This window comes from Chironomus tepperi, unplaced genomic scaffold, assembly GCF_022539635.2.
Source record: "Chironomus tepperi strain 1889 unplaced genomic scaffold, CSIRO-AGI_Ctep_v1 contig_335, whole genome shotgun sequence".
NCBI classification, from domain to species: Eukaryota; Metazoa; Arthropoda; class Insecta; order Diptera; family Chironomidae; genus Chironomus; species Chironomus tepperi.
The window spans coordinates 2,487,073-2,505,657 of NW_027226457.1; the positions used below are offsets into that span (position 1 = coordinate 2,487,073).

The 18,585-nt window shown below is 32.2% G+C and overlaps 8 protein-coding genes across 8 annotated transcripts; 4 read left to right on the forward strand and 4 right to left on the reverse strand.

Annotated features, from left to right (window-relative positions):
- Positions 1–1,036: 1,036 nt before the first annotated feature.
- On the forward strand, positions 1,037–4,998 carry LOC139093324 (bromodomain-containing protein DDB_G0270170-like). Its single transcript, XM_070644004.1, has 4 exons — positions 1,037–1,066; positions 1,334–1,499; positions 1,574–4,277; positions 4,341–4,998. Exons 1-4 carry the CDS (start codon positions 1,037–1,039, stop codon positions 4,996–4,998), a joined length of 3,558 nt encoding a protein of 1,185 aa, XP_070500105.1.
- Positions 4,999–5,807: 809 nt separating this feature from the next.
- Positions 5,808–6,809, reverse strand: LOC139093182 (leucine-rich repeat-containing protein 15-like). The gene is made up of 2 exons (XM_070643792.1): positions 6,754–6,809; positions 5,808–6,688 (listed from the first exon to the last, which is right to left on the reverse strand). Exons 1-2 carry the CDS (start codon positions 6,762–6,764, stop codon positions 5,872–5,874), a joined length of 828 nt encoding a protein of 275 aa, XP_070499893.1. The 5' UTR covers positions 6,765–6,809; the 3' UTR covers positions 5,808–5,871.
- Positions 6,810–7,938: 1,129 nt separating this feature from the next.
- LOC139093441 (sarcoplasmic reticulum histidine-rich calcium-binding protein) lies at positions 7,939–9,400 on the forward strand. Its single transcript, XM_070644167.1, has 2 exons — positions 7,939–8,849; positions 8,914–9,400. Exons 1-2 carry the CDS (start codon positions 8,835–8,837, stop codon positions 9,340–9,342), a joined length of 444 nt encoding a protein of 147 aa, XP_070500268.1. The 5' UTR covers positions 7,939–8,834; the 3' UTR covers positions 9,343–9,400.
- A 554-nt stretch (positions 9,401–9,954) lies between these two features.
- Positions 9,955–10,649, reverse strand: Trs20 (TRAPP subunit 20). The gene is made up of 3 exons (XM_070644165.1): positions 10,484–10,649; positions 10,265–10,429; positions 9,955–10,200 (listed from the first exon to the last, which is right to left on the reverse strand). The coding sequence occupies exons 1-3, from the start codon at positions 10,568–10,570 to the stop codon at positions 10,033–10,035; spliced, it is 420 nt and encodes a 139-aa protein (XP_070500266.1). The 5' UTR covers positions 10,571–10,649; the 3' UTR covers positions 9,955–10,032.
- Positions 10,650–10,715: 66 nt separating this feature from the next.
- LOC139093371 (cyclin-J-like) lies at positions 10,716–12,057 on the forward strand. Its single transcript, XM_070644072.1, has 2 exons — positions 10,716–10,853; positions 10,910–12,057. Exons 1-2 carry the CDS (start codon positions 10,785–10,787, stop codon positions 11,972–11,974), a joined length of 1,134 nt encoding a protein of 377 aa, XP_070500173.1. The 5' UTR covers positions 10,716–10,784; the 3' UTR covers positions 11,975–12,057.
- On the reverse strand, positions 12,036–13,493 carry l(3)73Ah (lethal (3) 73Ah). The gene is made up of 5 exons (XM_070644074.1): positions 13,313–13,493; positions 13,001–13,159; positions 12,638–12,933; positions 12,381–12,462; positions 12,036–12,317 (listed from the first exon to the last, which is right to left on the reverse strand). Exons 1-5 carry the CDS (start codon positions 13,416–13,418, stop codon positions 12,274–12,276), a joined length of 687 nt encoding a protein of 228 aa, XP_070500175.1. The 5' UTR covers positions 13,419–13,493; the 3' UTR covers positions 12,036–12,273.
- A 528-nt stretch (positions 13,494–14,021) lies between these two features.
- Scsalpha1 (Succinyl-coenzyme A synthetase alpha subunit 1) lies at positions 14,022–16,836 on the forward strand. Its single transcript, XM_070644113.1, has 5 exons — positions 14,022–14,182; positions 14,716–14,939; positions 15,138–15,368; positions 15,442–15,726; positions 15,792–16,836. Exons 1-5 carry the CDS (start codon positions 14,149–14,151, stop codon positions 16,005–16,007), a joined length of 990 nt encoding a protein of 329 aa, XP_070500214.1. The 5' UTR covers positions 14,022–14,148; the 3' UTR covers positions 16,008–16,836.
- A 575-nt stretch (positions 16,837–17,411) lies between these two features.
- Dhpr (dihydropteridine reductase) lies at positions 17,412–18,508 on the reverse strand. The gene is made up of 3 exons (XM_070643908.1): positions 18,335–18,508; positions 17,973–18,128; positions 17,412–17,908 (listed from the first exon to the last, which is right to left on the reverse strand). The coding sequence occupies exons 1-3, from the start codon at positions 18,413–18,415 to the stop codon at positions 17,438–17,440; spliced, it is 708 nt and encodes a 235-aa protein (XP_070500009.1). The 5' UTR covers positions 18,416–18,508; the 3' UTR covers positions 17,412–17,437.
- Between the last annotated feature and the right edge of the window lie 77 nt (positions 18,509–18,585).

The following is an 18,585-nucleotide window of genomic DNA, read 5'->3' on the forward strand; positions in this document are numbered from 1 at the left end:
CTCTTTATTGATTGAATGAGGTCGATCTCTGGTAATCTCGGGGGTAATCTCTTGAGTAGTGTCAGATTCAGAGAAATTCAGCCTCAGGCCAATCTCACGCCACTATGGGTAAGATTCTTCAATTGTTCGTGTTCAGTCAAGAATGGCTGATCCAATTTTTCAATTCCAAATCGCTCTTGAAGACAATTATCCTAGTTAATGTGAGTATATCCATATATACCTTAAGAAACCGACAATAAATCACAAAAATTTTCTAAATAGACTAACCTTGCTCATGAATCTACAATTAATTCAGTGATAAATATTATTATCGCTTTAACACTTCATATTTTATTAATTGCATTAGCTAATTTATTGGCAAAATAAAAGAAGTTGAAGGAAAAAGTAAAATTTCATCAGCCCAGACTTATTCATTTGAAAAATTGAGTTTCGTGAGAATTTTTTGTTAAAAATAAAAGAAATTTTTTGAATTTTAAATTGTAGGTGCTGATAACAGAGGGGATTTTACTCTCAGGTAGTGCTATAATGAACTATCAATTTCTTCAGCATTAATACATGCATACATATTAGATAAGTTTTAAGTCTTTAACGCTCTGAAAGTAATCGATTGGAAATGAAAGATATTCGGAAATTTTTCTTCTACTGCACATTGAGTAGTAAGCTTTGCTCGTATCCGATATGCATTGATGATCATGAAAATGCATAAATCCAGAGTTAGATTGGGAATTTTCACTCTAATGCAATTTTTTTAATGTATTTTTTCGCACTCATTTCATCTCTTATTGATATCTTTTTACTACTTCTTTATGCTATCTGCATTATCTATATAAGCTTTTGCGATACAAAAAATTCGTTTCAATTGTTCGTGAATTATCGGCGTGTTAAGATGAAAATTAAATTAATTTTCTATCTGTTTGCCGTGGGTTTCGTCGTAAGTGCCAATTTATCAAGTCAAGAAAGTTTAAAGCATGATTCAGCAAAATTTCAAAGGATAAAAATTCAAGGATTAATATTTAGTGAAATAATTTTCAAAAATATGCAAATAAATAAGAAAGTTGATAGTGAAGTGAGAACAAGTAGCATTGCGTGCATCCTCTAATCTATAAATGTGCTCATGTGGAATACATCATTCAATAACGCAATTACTTTGGAAAGCATTTTGGAAAACTAAATTGAAAAAAAAGCTAATTAACAAGTTTAAATGCAATTTAAGAAGTGCAATTAAGTGCTATTGATTAGAAATAGAAATTGAATTTCTTGCTTCATGCTCTAAAATTTCTAAAATAATTTAATTAAATGAAAGTGATGAATTGAAATTTTGTGTATTTTGTAGGCAAGTTTTGTGGCAGCCAAAAGTGATCAGAAGCGACGAAGACCAGTAATAGATACTGATGCACAAGACAGTGATGGAAATTATGTAGATCAGATAGCTTTAGATTCAGTGAATTATGAGTCGCAGGCACAAAGTGTCATCGACCCATCTGATAATTATCCTGCAAGTTTTTTTACAGGTGCTTAACATTTACTTCCTTAAAATTAATTAAATTACTAAGTCTGCAGTCATTTTTTGCAGGCAATTTACAATCTTTAAAGAAAACTTCCAAGAACCAACCGACTGAGCTAAAGTTCCAATATGTTACAGCACAGTCATACAGTGCGCCACCAAAAATTAAGGAGAATTATTCATCGTATGTGGATGTTAGTCACTTGAATCGGACAACACAATCAAGAAGGCCAATAATCTCAAGACAGAAACAAAAAGTTCAGACAGACTATTCAGACTATAACTTCTATTTCCCGGATAGCAAAAGATTGAATACAAAAACACCAGCAAAAGCTTCAACAACTCAAAATAATTTTGATAAATTCTACCAGCCACAAGCTGCTGATGCTGTTGTCAGGAAAGAAGTCAGTAAAAATGGCGATGAATTAACTTATCATTATTACTATCCATCTGAAGAATCGACACAAATTGAACAGCAAAAACCTTCAATTCCTTCATCCACAAGCAGTTCAACATTTAGTTCTTCCTCTAATTTCAGTCCATCCAATTTTAATCCATCATCAAGTTTCAGTCCATCAACCACTTACAGTTCCGTCACGACCTTTAGTCCATCATCCACAAGAGCTCCTTTAAATAAACAGCCAACAAAAAAGAATATCCATTCAGCTTCATTTCAACATACCATTGAACATACATCCACCGACCCTTACCAATATCCTCCTGTCTTACAACGACCCAATGAATATGAATTAAAAGGAAGTGATGCTCCACAACAAAGCTTTTATCCGACATTTGAAAATTCAAAAATTTACAAATCACAATCGACCTTAACGCCTTCCACATCATCACCTGTAAAGATGTTAAAGCCAACAAAGAAGAACAATTATTATCTGCCATCATCGACAATATCACCGTCAACAACTGCAAAACCTATGAAAATTAGAAGACCATCAACAGAAACGCAATATCAAAAATATTCATTGCCACCATCTATATCAACAACAATGGCATCGCATTATTCAACTACGACTCGTGCGCCGGAATTGTATAAATATTCGACAGCCTCGCCAATCTCCTCAACAACATTAAATAATTTTTATATTAAACCATCAACTCAAGTGACACCTACCATATCATCATCAGCATCTGATTTATTTTCAGACGGTAGCAATGAACGGACAGTCGTAATAAAACCAAAAGTTCAATATAATTCGGACAATTATGAACAGCAACCGACAGTAAGAGAGAAAATTGTCTATAAGTTTGTTGATCCACAAGAATATTATGATTTTGAGGCTAATAAGACAGACAGTGAAATTATTTACACGCCATCAATGGCCACTTATGAGTCAGAAACCGCAAAATCTCCGGAATATTATAGAGAACTAAATACATCAACACAAGCTGATATGGACTTTTATAACTCGTTCCATAAAAATTACAATTATGAATACTTTACTGAACAAGATGCCGGAAGAATGCCAGATGATGGGGAAGAGAAAATAGATCGACACTCAATGGAATCAAATCCAATGGATGATAGACAAAGAGCTAGTAAGAAGAATATGATGTTTACTATAGCATCAGAACCTAGATTCCCACAAAGCTCAATGATTCCATATAATGTACAAGAACATGAAGTTCCGCCACCTATGGAATCAGACAATGAGAATGATTTGGCAGCAGAAGCTTCTAAGAATACTGACCAATACTTTGTTTTATATTCAGTTGATGATGATAATCGACGAGGAAGAAAACAAAAGAAAAAGGGAAAGCCAGAACAAGAAGTAGTTTATCATCATCATACGCATCAGCATGAAGGCGATAATCAGTATGAGGATGGTGATTTTCAGCAATTTGATTCAGAATTCGATTCCGAATTTGACTCAGACTTAGTCAATAGTGATAATGTTAGAATAGTTGATCCAAATGTCCGTGGTGGACGTCCATTAGAATTCACAAAGGATGACTATTTGAGACACATTAAGCAAGCTGTTGTCCAGTACATGAAAAACTATCCAATTCAAAAAGACTCGAGTGTTTCAAGTAGCAATACTAGAGTTAAAACTCAGAAATATCAGGAATCAAATCAAGATCATTTGAGACCAACAAAAGCATCAATACCTGCCGCTTTACTTAGCAGCACAGCAGGTTACAAAAGTACACTCGGTCCACAGCAATACAAGCAAATGTCTTCATTGAAATTGCCGAAAAATGTTTACACAGCAGATAAATTAAAAGATGCTATCGATGACATGCAAGAATCGCCGCATGTTGATTTAACTTTAAAGAAATCGAAAGTAAAGCCATTTGACCTGTCAGCAATTGATGTCGGACAAACTTATCAGCATGTTACACAATTTGATCATTCGGCAGCCTTAAAAAATGTCGAAGAATTTGATCAATCACATGCATTGGCAGGTAATAATAACAAACAGAAACTACACTTTTCGCAACAGACTTATCATGATATTAATAATTTGGGACATAATAATCAGAAACAAAAAGTGTCTGATGATAATGATAATGACAATACATACAAAGGATATGTGCTGCCGACCAATAAATATGGAACAAAATTAGTCAGCAATCAGAATCAAAACACATATTCGTCTATGAATTATGACAGTAGCAAGTTACCGAGAATTGTTTCCCAAAACAATGACGATGACGACGACGAAAACAAGGTTGATGATACAATCGACGCACCTATTCAGATAATTAATGGAATTCCAGTTGCAAATCCCTACAATATTGATTTAAATACGTTAAAGTAAGTCGAGCACATGGCTTAATAAATCATTTTTGAATTTTAAACTTTCAAATATTTTCACAGATACATGCTTGGCGGAATAGCACAAGCCGAAGTCAACGATCAAATAAGAGATTTGGATGAAAGCTCCTCTCAAAAGTTTACCAGCAATTGGAAAGCTTTCTCAACGGACGGATCATTTACATCAAATAATCCGATCTATCAAGTTTATGGCCAACAACAAAAAGGCAACGAAAATCCACCACAAAAATCGAAGAAAACTCAGTCCAACTCAAATAAGCAGCAACAGCAACAACAAAATCAGCAGTTACTACAACAAAATCATTTGCAACAGCAAAATCAGAATAAATTTCCACTTGTTGGAACTCTTATGAATTTAAATAAGTCTAAGCAGACACAGCAGCAAAGTAAACAGAGGAACAGTAATAGAAACAACAACAACAATGATAATAATAATCAGCATCATCAAATTAAGAATGCTATAAACATCCACGATTACAGTAATTGGAATCAAATCAATAAGAAGCAAAGAATAGAGCCACAAACAGCACAAAGTCAAAATGTTTTTGTTGTCAGACCAATGATTCGAAACAAACAGGCAAGAGATGATAAGAAGTCAACAATAACGAGATTCCGAGAACCAGCACGTGACATGAGACCACCACCTCCCCTCAAGTCAAATCCTTCACATCAGCAGATAGTACTAGCTAGAATCAAATAATCCTACAGATCTTTATAAAGTGTGTTCTATGATTAAGTTATTTAAATTATTTAAATTAATACTTATTGTTATTTATTATTATAAAAAGAAAAATCCAATCTGATGTTGTCAATGATTCATTGTAGAAAATGTATGTTTATAGACCTTCATGTGAAGAATATTTAACATAGATGCTTATGAAAGCATTAAACAGATTCATTTTTCTTCCTTGAGTAATTTTTTATGAAAAAGCCACATATGAAGCATCTTCAATCATTCATATTTTAAAAAGAGAATAAAAATCATTAATTGTTCAAAAACAAATTGAGATCAATCAAGTCCATGAGAAATAATTTCCTTGTTCCATGATTGCTTACTTCGAGAAATGTCAAGTTCATGTTCATATGAAATAGGAAAAGAAATGCGCGATCACATATTTAATTATGTCTGCCAGTGACTTCAAGAGAAATGCATTGATTCGAGTAGACAGGTAATCAGATATGTTGCATAACTACTCGTTAACTTCATTTTTATATTAACTGTTTTATTTTTATATCTTATTTATTGATTAAAGTAATACAAGTAGGTATGATAATTTTATAGCAGTATCTTCCAAACTTCTCTGTTTCGCGGCATGCTTAGGCACTTGGATTAATGGTGTACAGTCTTTAGGGGAGAGATACAGTCCTCATTAGTCGACCTTAGGTGTAGTTAGCGACTAGACAATGTCATTAGTCGACATTAGGTGTAGTTAGTGACTAGACATTCAATTCAAGTTGTCGATTCGGATAATATTACATCGCAGATTCACAGTTTCGAAGACACTCAGCTTAACAGTATAAAAGATATGTGTATTTATTAAATATAAAAGATATTAAACGATATAATCATAGCTTATTGCCAATTAGCGTAGCACTTGCTCAACATATCAGTAATATCTTGAGAGGAAGCAGCTCTTGGAATGATAACTTGGTTAATGCATGGATTGGAGCTCAATGAAAGGATTTGAATGCTGTTGATATTATTGATGATTGTTGGCTGAATTGCATTAATATTGTTATTTTCCAAAAAGACACTGTGAAGTTGTACGTTATGGACGAGCATTTCAGCATCAACACGTTCGATGTTATTGGATCCCAATGATAACATAACAAGGCTTGTCAATGGTCTGAATGTGTTTGGTTGAATCATTCTAATTCCTTCATTATTAATGAACAAGTATCTCAAGCTTGTCAAGCCAGCAAAAGTATTTGGATCCATAAGTTGAATGTTGTTTGATCGTAAGATAAGAGTGTCCAAAACCATCATGTGACTGAAGGAATTAGCTTGAAGAACAATGAGATTATTTCCTTGAATAACTAAGCTTCTCAAGTTTCGTGCAAGAACAAAAGCGTTTGGCTGAATTCTTTGAAGTCCACTGTTCGAAATTTCCAATTGATGAAGATTGGGAAATATTGTAAAAAGTTGTGTAATGATAAAGCCTGTGTGTGAGTTCATGATTGTCAATCTAACGACGTCATTGTTTGTCATGCCTTCCTCATGTTCACCCATTACAATAATTCGATCAGTTTCTCTGTCCACTCGAATATTTTTCAAATCACATCCATATCCAACTGCACCGTTAACTGATAAATGATCATAATTGCAGTTAAGAACAACTTGCCCACTGGCAACGAGTGATGACGACAAAAGTACGAAGACAATTAAATATCTGGGAAAATAAAATCAATTTTGTTGTTTTTGAAAGTAGCACAAAGATCCAAAAATGTCTCGTACCTGTTCTCCATGTTTACAACTTTACTTTCTTAGAATAAAAACTAAAAGCTCTTCTGACTTCTCCGTACCTTATATAGGTTGCCATTATCTTATCATTGCAAAATATTGATAAGTAGCTTGTGAAAAAGATTCCCGCCAAAACAACAATCAAATGGTGATTCTTTCCCAATTATCTACGCATGTCATCAGAAGAAACAAATTAGTAATCAACAATTTTGAATTAAGGTATTAGGAGTTGTTCGTGAGTGATATCCATTTAGAAATGTGTTTTGCAGCAATCCCATTAGCTGCAATATAGAATTGCACCATAGCTTCATAGTTCTAACTTTTGGATATCATAGCTGAATGCATCCCATTACATCTTGTCTCTCTCACAACACAATTGTCCCGTTGCTTAAAACATACAGTCGGTACCTCATAAAATAGAAAGAAATGTCTATTGGCTTCAATTCAAACTCGCTTTTCAGGTAGGAAGCTATTTTTCTTTTTCAGATTGGCAAACGAAGCTTTATTCAATATCAAGATGCATAATGCATGTCAAAAAATAAGCGAAAGTTTTTTTTTCTTTTTTCTATACATTATAAAGGCTGCAAATAGATCGAATATTATGTTATAACACTGGCATTTCATCTAAATAATTTTTCTTTTCAGCTTAGTACTTAACTTTTGAAGAAATTGCTTTTTTCTCACATATGACTTCGATTTTTCTTTCTCGATTGCACTTATTGCATGTATCTATTGTGTGTTTAATGATTCTCAATCAACCTATATTGCTACGTAGTGGACTGAATTGGCAAAAAATGTGCAAATGATGAGATTTAGTTTCTAGGAAATGTTGATGTTTGCCTTGGTTGGTATATGCTAGTGTAAAGCAACAATGCTTACTTATTAATAAGTTTAATTAAAGACTCCTCACGGATTTAATTTAATAACAACGATGTTTATTCTTCAGTGATCAGAAACAGACTAAATATTTATATGAAGGGGACTAACAACTATAAAAGGGGAAATCAACTAATTGTAGTTGCAAATATAATTTGAATATTAAACGACAGTTAACATATTTTGAACAGGAATGGGAACATTTGATCCAATAATAACAAAGAATTGCTTAGTTCCTTTAGTTGAAGCATCCAAACTCGAGAATTATCTATAAATCTAGACTTTAAACCCATTTTTCTCTCAACTTCAGATCACAATATTCAATAATAATGAAAAATCCCAATTATTAGAAATTACAATTGTTAGTTACACCATACACAGAGTTTATTATTTATGCAAAATGCAGTCGGAAGAGAGACGACGCTATAAAAAAATAACATAAAAAATATTGTTTCCAGTTTTATCGGCATAATCCAGTTTGTCACTTTCGATTTTTCTTCAAAACAAAGTATTATGATGTAAAAAAGAAAAGGTTGTGCAATGTTTAGGTACAAAAAGTATGGCATGATTGATTTTTCATTAGTTTCAAAGCTCATAGATTAATAAATTGTGGACAATTTTCTATAATTGATCACCTAATTAAGTCATCGTAAATTTTAGTTAATTTCTCTAAAAAAGACTTAATTTATGTTGCGTTATGAGTTATGACATGAACTAAGTTGTGCATGTAATTTCCTTAAATTATGACTGCATTTGATATGAACATGCAAAAATTAACACAATTAAATTATTTTTTTCAACTTATTAAGCTCGTGCCGGTTGTATGAACTTTTGATGTGTTTTCATTCCCACATGTTCTGTGTAAAGCTTACAAGAGATACATAATGCTTAATAATGCTGTTACAAATGAAATGAGCCGCAAAATCGTTTAGATATAGAAAAATTATTAATGCTCTTTTATGCCAAAAAAGTTAACGACTTTCATGGATTGACTTGGAACAATGAGAGAAAGAAAGAAATTTAAATATGAATGGGGGGTGAATTGAGTAAAAGAGAATGAGTGCAATTAAGGCGCCTATACTAAGTAAATAGAGGGGACATTCGTATAAAACTAAGTAAATGGATTTACTTTTCAACATTCAAGTTTTGTGAGTTTTCATACCAAGGTCTATTACAAGAAGTTTTCCCATTAATATAAAATGTTCAAGTTTATCGTAAGTTTAAGGATTACTTTCTGCTTGTTCCTTTAAATTAACACATTATATTTTCCTTAATTAGGTTTTTTCTGCATTTATCGCCGTCACAATTGCCGGAGTCGTTCATGACTATCATCATGGAGGTGAAGGTGAAACATCTGAGACTGAACATCATTCACATGTAGACCATAAGCATGCCCAATCACATCAATCAGTCAAGTTCATTCACTATCATGCTGTCCCAGTTTATGTTAAGAAAGAAGATCAAAAGTACATCCATCATCCAGTTGAAATCGGTTCCAACAACCATAAATTGAAGCTTGTTCATCCAGAAACTGAACATGCCAAGGGTTATGGATTGACACTTGAAAATCACAGTGAATATAAAAATCATAAGATCGAATATCACCCACATCATCATCATGATTCAGGATCAGCTGGAACTGAAAGCCATGAAGCCCATGAATCTCCTGAATATGATTTCTCTGCCTACGAAGCTGCACATCACTAAATAGTGATGATTTATTTAACCAAAATGTGATATACTCGTCGATATGACAACGTTTCTGTTACCCATTTGTTATTAGATGTTTTAGTTAATGACATTTATATCTTGTGTAAAGAGAAAATGGAAATAAATTCAAATTGAATTTTTATAAAGTAATTAATTTTTTGTTTTCTTAAGGAAATGTGACTGGAATATTTTATGAATGCTTTCTTTTTTAAGCGTGGGAAAATATATGTTTTATTACATGTTTTCTATTTGGATATGATTTATATTCGAGTGCAGTTCAGGATATGCTGTCCATTAGACAGTTATTCTCTTAATTTCCTACAAATTGATGCTTTACAGCTTGTTATTGGTCGTAAGAAGAATTGTTTAACATTCCTAATTGGCACGTTTATCAACCTAACATCCAGCAGATAGAATCAATTATTTTAAAAGAATCCGGTTAACAGTTTCCAATTAATTAAACTATGACAGCCAAAAAGAAATCAATATTTGCCGAAAGCAATTCATTTTCTTTTTATCGCAAAAATTATTCGCAAGATACGCTTCAATTAAGGTGATTACTGAAAGGTAATTGCGTGGAATAATGTTTTAAATTAATTATATATCTGGTTAAATAATCATGCTTAACAAATTTAAATTTATTATAGGTAAAATAGGGTAAAATATAATGGAATTGATTATTACATATTAATTACTTAAATACTTTTTACCAGCTATCTGTGCCTTCTTTTCAAACTGCACTGATTTGATTGGAGAGTTGATGCTATAGAAGGGATTTAATGCTAACTTTATATATGTCTCATAAATCTCATTGAAGAAGTTTTTAATTCCGGTATCATTCTGAGTGTCATGAACCTTTTGGGGATATATCAATATATGATAAACATTGCACTAAATAAGTCATTTACAGCGTACTCACCATAACAAATCTGATTTGACTTGCTGTCACAAAAGCACTCACAAAGAATTGATTGAACTTGTCTAAACACTTTAAATATGTTGTATTATTTTTCCATTTATGTTCATCGATTAGATCCAGTGCTGCATGTGCGATAAATTGATTCAAGTGCCGGTGATCCTCTTTCTGATTGATAAAATTCATTACTTTTTTAATTTTTATGAAAATTTCAATGTTTACCTTAACTTCCTTTGAATTGATGAATTCCTGTTCGAAAATTGGATTGTCATTATGTCCAACGATTGCAAAATAATAACTAGAACTCATTTTCACTAGTTTTATCTTCGTACAGCTAGTTTAATTAATTAATTTTGATTTTTAAAAAATTTTTATGTTTCTCAGATTTTCTTCTCAATATTTACAAAAATTTCAAATTTTTAAGAACCGTTATGAAAAGCGCTTTTAAGAAAAGTTCCAGCTTACTTCGATGAATTTAATTCAGTAAAGTAATATCATTAAAATTTGAACTAATTCTCGATTGATGTTGGGTAAATGGATTATGTCAGCCTTAAAGGAAATAAAAAAGATACATATCATTGAGAATATAAGGGTAAGAGATTGATAAAAAGCGTTATAATCAAGTCGATAAATTTTCTTTGAATCTAGGTTAAGTGCAATTTTGATGAAAAAGAGGAAAATTTAATTATAATGCCTGTGAATGAAGACTCGGATTTCCTTAAAGACAAGAGTCTGTATACAGACTATGTGCACGATATAATTAATACATATTTTGAGAATGAACAAAAGCGGATCGTCGTTTCAGGACTTAATCACCAAAACATTCGGAATTATCTGATTGATGTCATCAAATGCTATGCAAAACGAAAGAAGTATTCTTATAGTACTATTCATTTAGCTGCACTGTACTTGGATATATACATGGATGCATATATTTTAAGCAGTGTTACAGAACATCAAAAGTTTGTAGCGTTAGTAACGCTTCTTCTTGCTGCAAAGACCGAAGAGAATGATGATAATGTCCCATCTATTAAGGATCTGCTATATATCGTTGATTTGACTGAGGAACTAGGAGTTGACTTTAAAGAGAAACAAAAATATACAAAAGAAGAATTATCCACAGCTTACAAGTCATATTTAAAGCTTTATTGCACACTTGAATTCATGATATTTCAAACGCTCAAATTCAACACGATATATTCAACGGCTGTAAGCTTTCTATGCATTTTTCAAAAAATTGCTGTTACTGAAAGTGATGTACAAGACATGTATGCTGGAGATTTGAGTATAGATTCATTTGCTGACTTAAAATTCTATGCTACTGAATATATAAAGTCACTAACAGACTTAATACTATATGAAATCACATTTCATCAATTTCTACCGTCAAAAGTAGCCGCAGCAGTGATTGCAACAACGAGGAAGTTACTAAATATTAAAACAGTTTGGAATCTTCAACTTGAGTTCCTTACTCATGCTTCTCTCATGGATATTCAGCCAATTATGACTTTGTTCCTTGAAAAACTTAAAACAATGGATCGAGAGAGCAGCACATCTGATGACAGTTTTGACTATGGAGATTCCGGATTTTATTCTAACGATTGCGGCTTTGAGACAAATAATTCAGCTACAACACCTGAAATCAGCGATAACGAATTAAATGATGATGTTGAACATGAGCATAAGAAAGTACGAGTTGATCATGAATTATAGAATGTAAGCCTGAATATTATTTACACATATATTTTGTAAGCAGGAAGTAAAACACTAGTCACTATATGAACATTGATCCTTCTTTATTCATCCTTAATCATAAAAAAATTAATAATTTGTATGAAACGAATTAAAAACGTTATTAAAGAATTCCTAGTTAAAAATATAATTTAATTAATTAATATAAGTGTGTAACCTGGCTCATAATTTTCATTCTTTTAATGAGTGCCAATAACTTCTTTTTTTCTTGAAATTAAAAAATTGCATATAAAATGTGTGTGTTTTTTGTTGACTTCTTCTTAATCAAATATGGTTGTTCTGTATTGCAGTCTGAGCGGTGGATCTGGAAAAGAATTTGGGTCACAATTTTTGAGGCTGCTTTTTTGGGAAAGTAATGATTTTTTACCTTTAAATCTCCATCGAGTAACATAAACAAACTTTAATGTATGGTCCTTTCCCAATAGCTCGTCATTGCAAAGAATATCAATCTGTGGGGTATAAATTAAAGCATGAAGTTAGTCATAATTATGAAATTCAGTAAAAGCTGATTCATCTGAACTTTAATCCTTGGATTTAATCTAATCCCAACTTTAATCCAAGGATTTAATTTTAAGTCCAGAATTTCCCTAAAGTTCACTTAACACATATAGACACAGAACCTACCTCTCTATATTTCTCTATTCCATTTAATACTTTCTTGGCGACAAATTTCTTCAATTGAGTTATTGTTGCTTGAGAGCTACATCGAATAAATCGTCTCTTTAAATTCTTTAGATTACTATTTGAACTGCACTCCAGACATAAATTAACTTGCTCATCCATTCTATGATAATCAGATTCTTGATGTGCTTCGTTAAGTTTTGATTCCATATCGTCGCTTTCTTTATTGTCTTGAGGTATATCTTTCGGACATGGAAGGTTTCGTGCCTTGTAAAAGGCTCTTTCTCTGTTCATCTCATCTGGAAGTGGACAATTGATTAATTAATATCATAATTCAGTCACAGTAAGGCTGAAAAGGACACTTACTATCCTGTAAATTGGGCACCAGCTTATAAACAATATCCTGCATTGTTCGATCATGACTTATGTATTGTAATGGATGTGATTGATGAATTATCAAGTTACAGTCGGGACATGCATTATTAGGCGATTCTTCTAAATGTTTAACTAGACAGCTCTTGCAAACTGAAACGAAATTAGACACATTTCATACATTAATTAAAGTAAATTTTATGTTTTCGGCGATAATTTTTTGATATGAAGGCAAAAGTAGAGCAACATAATAAACAAAAAAAAGTCTCTAAATGTGAGAAAAAATTGCCTCAAACTTGTACTTACACGTATGCAAGCATTCTACGATAGTAGTTGCATCAATTAGATATCCTCTACATATTTTGCAGCTTATAAATGGATTTAAAGTCTTTAATTTTATCTTTTTCTCCATCTTAACTTGTTAAGTGGAAAAAATTTGTAGTTTAAATGAAACTTTTTTTATATATTTTCTTCTGTGTACTATGGGACGAATCAGAGAATTTCTGGCAATTCTTCTAAACTGTCGGTTTTTATGATTTGTTGTGTCTGCGATGACTTCTTATTGACTGATCTGATTTATTATTTAAAGTTTCTTAAATTTTCTTGTTTATCGTCGATAGGAAAGGATGGAAAACTAATAACAATTTAAATCAACATCAGATTATCCGTTATGTCCTTAACTTTTACACTTAGTTTTCATTTTCATCACAAAACGTGATTATTGTGACCATGCTGCTAAATTTCTCTTAACGGTAATTTAAAATTCAAATTTAAACGAGCATTTTGAATTTGAATTTCAGAACCCTACAATTTGCAGAAAAATTAAAACATTTATACAGTTTTCAAAAACATTTGTAATGCTTCAAATTTTTTCAAAAATATTCAGGACAAACATCAAGTGAATTAAAGTGAATTTTCAGTAATTGAAAGTAAATAAATTATTTACGGCATTTTCTACAGTTTCATCCCATAAGAGTGCGTTCAAAAAAGTAAGTTTAGAAAGATCATAGTAATCATTTGACAGAAAAAAGACAGATTATATTTGACGGCAAATTTTCATAGCAAGGCTGCAAAATTTAAATCGTGATTAAATTCTCGCTAATCAAATAGGAAAACGAACGATTAGTAGTGCACTAGTAAAAATGGCATCATCAAGAATGTTGTTAAAAGTCAAAGGTTTGTGGATTGTTGCGTATTTCATGTGATATTTCCAAGAAAAAAAGTGGTCGAAAGGAAAAAATTTCTATGATTGAATAATAGCTGTCAGGGATACGGCACTAAAATGAACTACTCTACTTTCTCGCATGCCATTCGATCAAATTGTATTTGAAGATCACATCGAGGTCACTTGAGAATCCCTGTGAAAAATTAATATATTTTAAAGGAATCAAATGACAAAGTCCGGAATTCCAGTTTGTTTGCGCTGGAAGTTCAAAGTATATATTTTAATTAATCAATAATACGATTTATTGTTTTGTTTACTAACTATATTATGATAAGCTAGTGCATCATGTGAGATAAGTAGAGAACTTAGTAACATATTTATTAGCACTGTTTGTGTAATCTTTAAGGTCACACACAACTTTTGTTTAGTGAGTTTAGTGACGTTTTATTTATTCTTCTTCATTGGAATTTTCTTTTCTTAGACCAAAAATAAATTACACGTGATTCGTCTGACTCATTTTCTTATTATCTCTTTTGTCGCACAGATGGTCTCCAACTTGGAAAATTTGGCGTTAGATATGCAAGTTATGAAGCAACTCGTAAGAATCTTAAATTAACAAAAGACACCAAAGTCATTTGTCAAGGATTCACCGGCAAACAAGGTACTTTCCATTCACAACAAGCCCTTGAATATGGTACAAAAATAGTCGGCGGTGTCAGCCCAGGAAAAGGTGGACGTACTCATTTGGATTTGCCAGTCTTCAATAGTGTAAGTTTGATTTTATTTGTGTATACGTATCATACTTTCATGCCTCAATAATCTCGTACTCTAAAAAAATTTGGTGTAATGAAAAAATCGCAAATAGCCGAATAACTGTAAAACAGAATCAATTTTTGCGTGATTGAGTACTTTTGCGTACGATGCTGTATAAAAAACAACTATTAATTAGATTGTATGATTTAACAGGTTGCCGAAGCAAAACAAGCAACAGGAGCAGATGCAACTGTCATTTATGTACCACCTCCAGGTGCTGCAAAAGCCATTATTGAAGCCATTGACGCCGAAATGCCATTAATTGTTGCTATCACGGAAGGTGTACCTCAACATGACATGGTTAAAGTTAAGAATCGTCTCCTTAGTCAAGATAAATCACGATTAGTTGGTCCAAATTGTCCAGGTATCATTGCACCAGAAGCTGTAAGTCTTACTCAATTGACGTACATACTTGAAATGCGTCATTAAATGTTTCTTCATGCGTACTTATTTTTAGTGCAAAATTGGCATCATGCCGGGACATATTCATAAGAAGGGTGTTATTGGAGTCGTATCACGTTCCGGTACATTGACTTATGAGGCTGTACATCAAACAACAGAAGTTGGATTAGGACAAACATTGTGCGTTGGAATTGGAGGTGATCCTTTCAACGGAACTGACTTCATTGATTGCTTGGAGATCTTCCTCAAGGATCCAGAAACCAAGGGAATCATCTTGATTGGTGAAATTGGTGGTGTTGCTGAAGAAAAGGCTGCTGATTTCTTAACAGAATTCAACTCGGTAAGGAACTGTTTGACTGGTCCTGTAGTTGTTATTAACTGTTGATTTTCATTATGTATTTGCAGGGTATTAAGGCTAAGCCAGTAGTCTCATTCATTGCTGGTCTTTCAGCTCCACCAGGACGTCGTATGGGTCATGCTGGTGCCATTATTAGCGGTGGAAAGGGAGGTGCTCAAGATAAGATTAATGCACTCGAAAGAGCTGGTGTTATTGTCACTAGAAGTCCAGCACAGATGGGTCGTGAATTATACAAAGAAATGAAACGACTTGAACTCGTTTAAATATTCACTTCCCCTACATACATCTCATAATTCTATTTCTATTCTAGAATTGAAATTATATACAAAACTTTATAATTCTTTTCGCTTAACTTATTTAAAAAAAATTTTGTTCGTCAAAATTTGTAAAGTTCCTAAAAATGAGAAGAATGCGACACTATGAATTAATTTTTGGAACAATTAGACAAGACATTTTTATGGTATAAATGCTTAATTACTTAGTAAAAAACGAAATTTTCTTGAACTTTAGTCGATAAATTCATGTTTTTCCTTTTTTTGAAAATTTTTTTCTTTCTCAAAATTTCTTTTAAGTTTTTTTTCATCTTGTGTGTGTCTTATGAGGATATAAGATTGTGCTAGGCATGTGAAAAATAAGAAAAAGCGAATTGTTATAAAAATCAGTGCTCATACATAAAAATGACCTTGAGATTTCTTTTTTAAAAAATAATACTTTGTTCTTTCTACAAAGCTACATATACAAAAATAATAATTACTGCCAATAAGCAAATAACCTTCCGTTCGATATATTTTAGGCATTGCTAACCGAGCAAAACTTTCACTTAAATTGAAACAAACACTAAAATATTGCAGCATAATAAAAAAATAGTAAAACCTACACTTTACATGATAAAATCTCGTTGAATGTTAATGTTATGACTGTTTGCGCTGAAAAAAATCATTACAATACCATTTAATCTACTTTGCACCGCATAATAAATTATTAGTAGGATGTAAATAAAATACATTTTAAAGAAGAAAAAAAAAAGAAATTAAACATAAATAAAATGTGAATTATATTCGAAACGATAATGTGACGAATACAAGATTAAAAGTGAATTTTGTTATCATTGCAAGCTTTCTTTTGGTGCATGCTTCGTTGTGCAGAACATCACGCTTTAAAATGACGAGTAACGAATTTTGAAAATTTCAAAATAACGACTTTTTAAAAATTGATTTTAGGTTTAAAATTTTGAACTAACGGTTTTCAAAAATTTGAATTCTATTCGGTCAAAATTTTGAACTTTTGCTTTTTTGAAAGCTCAAAATTTGAACTTATGCTTTTTTGAGAAAGTTCAAATTTTTGAACTTCAACGGTTTTGATTAGTAAGTTTGAATTTCATAATCCAGCCATGCTTTCAGGTAATATATCTGCCACGTGTTACACAAAAAGAGATTCAACAAATTGACCATTCATTTAATTCGGATGAATTGAGATTACTAATAGGAAGAGGAAAAAACCCATAAAAATGATTTGCGCACAAAGGTTTCTTTAATTAATATATATAATTTTTTCGAGTATATTAAGCACAATATTATAAACAACAATTAATTAAGGAATGATTATTATTGTTCATGATCAATGGTCCCATGCATGCTGAGAGAAATCAGTAAAATTCTTTCAAAATATTTCAATGATTCAACAATGATAAAATTTATTCTGCACTTATTAATTCAGTTTTTGAGTCTTTTGTAACGAGTTGAAGTAATGAGCCGTTAGTTGGTCGATTTTCAGGCGCAATAATCCACTTGTGGAATAAATCAGCAACAAATTCGAGTGGAGTCCATGTTGTAGTATCTGCGTTTGGCATCCATTTACGGTTCATTGGCGTGTCTAATGTGATTGGCAAGATTGAAGCAACAAATGAATTATCAGGCAATCCAGAACCATTTGATGCAAGTGATTTTGTTAATTGATGGACAGCTGCTTTTGCCATTCCGTATCCAATCATTCCTGGTGTAGCTGATAATGCGGGTTTGGCACCTGTCAATGTTAAAATTCCACCCTCTTTAAGGAATTGTGACGCAACTGATGCAGAAATGACAGAGCTCCATACAGACTGCTTAATCATCATGTCGGTATTTTTTGCCAAATCTTTGCTAGCATTTCCGCCTGCCCATCCACCCTATTAGACATACATAGATGAATAGATTTAGAAGAATGGAATGAGGAATGTGACAAATACTTACAGCAACACAAACAACAGCTTCAATTTTCTCGTCATTTAAGAGTCCTCGAATTTCCTCAACTACTTGAGTCTCTTGTGCAATAAAATCAGCATCTCGATTAACAAGAATATTTGCATCGGCTTCAGGATTTTCAGTCAAATCAATGGATCCGACCCACTAGAACGCAAAAAGAAACCGGAATGTGAGAGATTGAATAACTTAATGACAGCGGTTATTGCTTTTCTAATTAGCTACAACAGGTTTTTAGACAGTCACGGAATGTATTGAGAAACATGTTTAGCCTTGGAAATTTCTCATTCTTCTCGTTCTTCTGACATAGTTGCATAAATGCAAAACTTGTTAAAAATTCTTAAATAACTTACGAAATTCTTTGATTTGAAGTAATTAACACAGATTGAGCCTAAAGCACCCTTGCCACCGTATACAATGATTTTTCTCGACATGTTTAATTAACAAAATCTTATTGGAAACTGAAGAATGAGTTGTAAAGCTCGACAAAAAGGTCTTTTCTACTCAACAGCAAGAACTTGACTGAATATTTTGTTTACGTCTTCGTCAAGTACGAAAATTCGAATCAAGTTGGTCATTGTCTAGAAATTTTCTCATTTATGTG

Coding starts and splice junctions, on each gene's coding strand:
- LOC139093324 (XM_070644004.1), top strand. CDS start 1,037: ATGCAAATAAATAAGAAAGTTGATAGTGAA. Junction 1,067..1,333: donor ATAAGAAAGTTGATAGTGAA/GTGAGAACAAGT, acceptor TGTATTTTGTAG/GCAAGTTTTGTGGCAGCCAA. Junction 1,500..1,573: donor ATCTGATAATTATCCTGCAA/GTTTTTTTACAG, acceptor CATTTTTTGCAG/GCAATTTACAATCTTTAAAG.
- Trs20 (XM_070644165.1), bottom strand. CDS start 10,570: ATGAGTTCTAGTTATTATTTTGCAATCGTTGGACATAATGACAATCCA. Junction 10,430..10,483: donor TCAATTCAAAGGAAGTTAAG/GTAAACATTGAA, acceptor TTTATCAATCAG/AAAGAGGATCACCGGCACTT. Junction 10,201..10,264: donor GTCAAATCAGATTTGTTATG/GTGAGTACGCTG, acceptor TATCCCCAAAAG/GTTCATGACACTCAGAATGA.
- LOC139093371 (XM_070644072.1), top strand. CDS start 10,785: ATGTTGGGTAAATGGATTATGTCAGCCTTAAAGGAAATAAAAAAGATA. Junction 10,854..10,909: donor ATATCATTGAGAATATAAGG/GTAAGAGATTGA, acceptor CTTTGAATCTAG/GTTAAGTGCAATTTTGATGA.
- Scsalpha1 (XM_070644113.1), top strand. CDS start 14,149: ATGGCATCATCAAGAATGTTGTTAAAAGTCAAAG. Junction 14,940..15,137: donor ATTTGCCAGTCTTCAATAGT/GTAAGTTTGATT, acceptor ATGATTTAACAG/GTTGCCGAAGCAAAACAAGC. Junction 15,369..15,441: donor GTATCATTGCACCAGAAGCT/GTAAGTCTTACT, acceptor ACTTATTTTTAG/TGCAAAATTGGCATCATGCC.
- Dhpr (XM_070643908.1), bottom strand. CDS start 18,415: ATGTCGAGAAAAATCATTGTATACGGTGGCAAGGGTGCTTTAGGCTCA. Junction 18,129..18,334: donor ACTTCAAATCAAAGAATTTC/GTAAGTTATTTA, acceptor TTTGCGTTCTAG/TGGGTCGGATCCATTGATTT. Junction 17,909..17,972: donor AAGCTGTTGTTTGTGTTGCT/GTAAGTATTTGT, acceptor TATGTCTAATAG/GGTGGATGGGCAGGCGGAAA.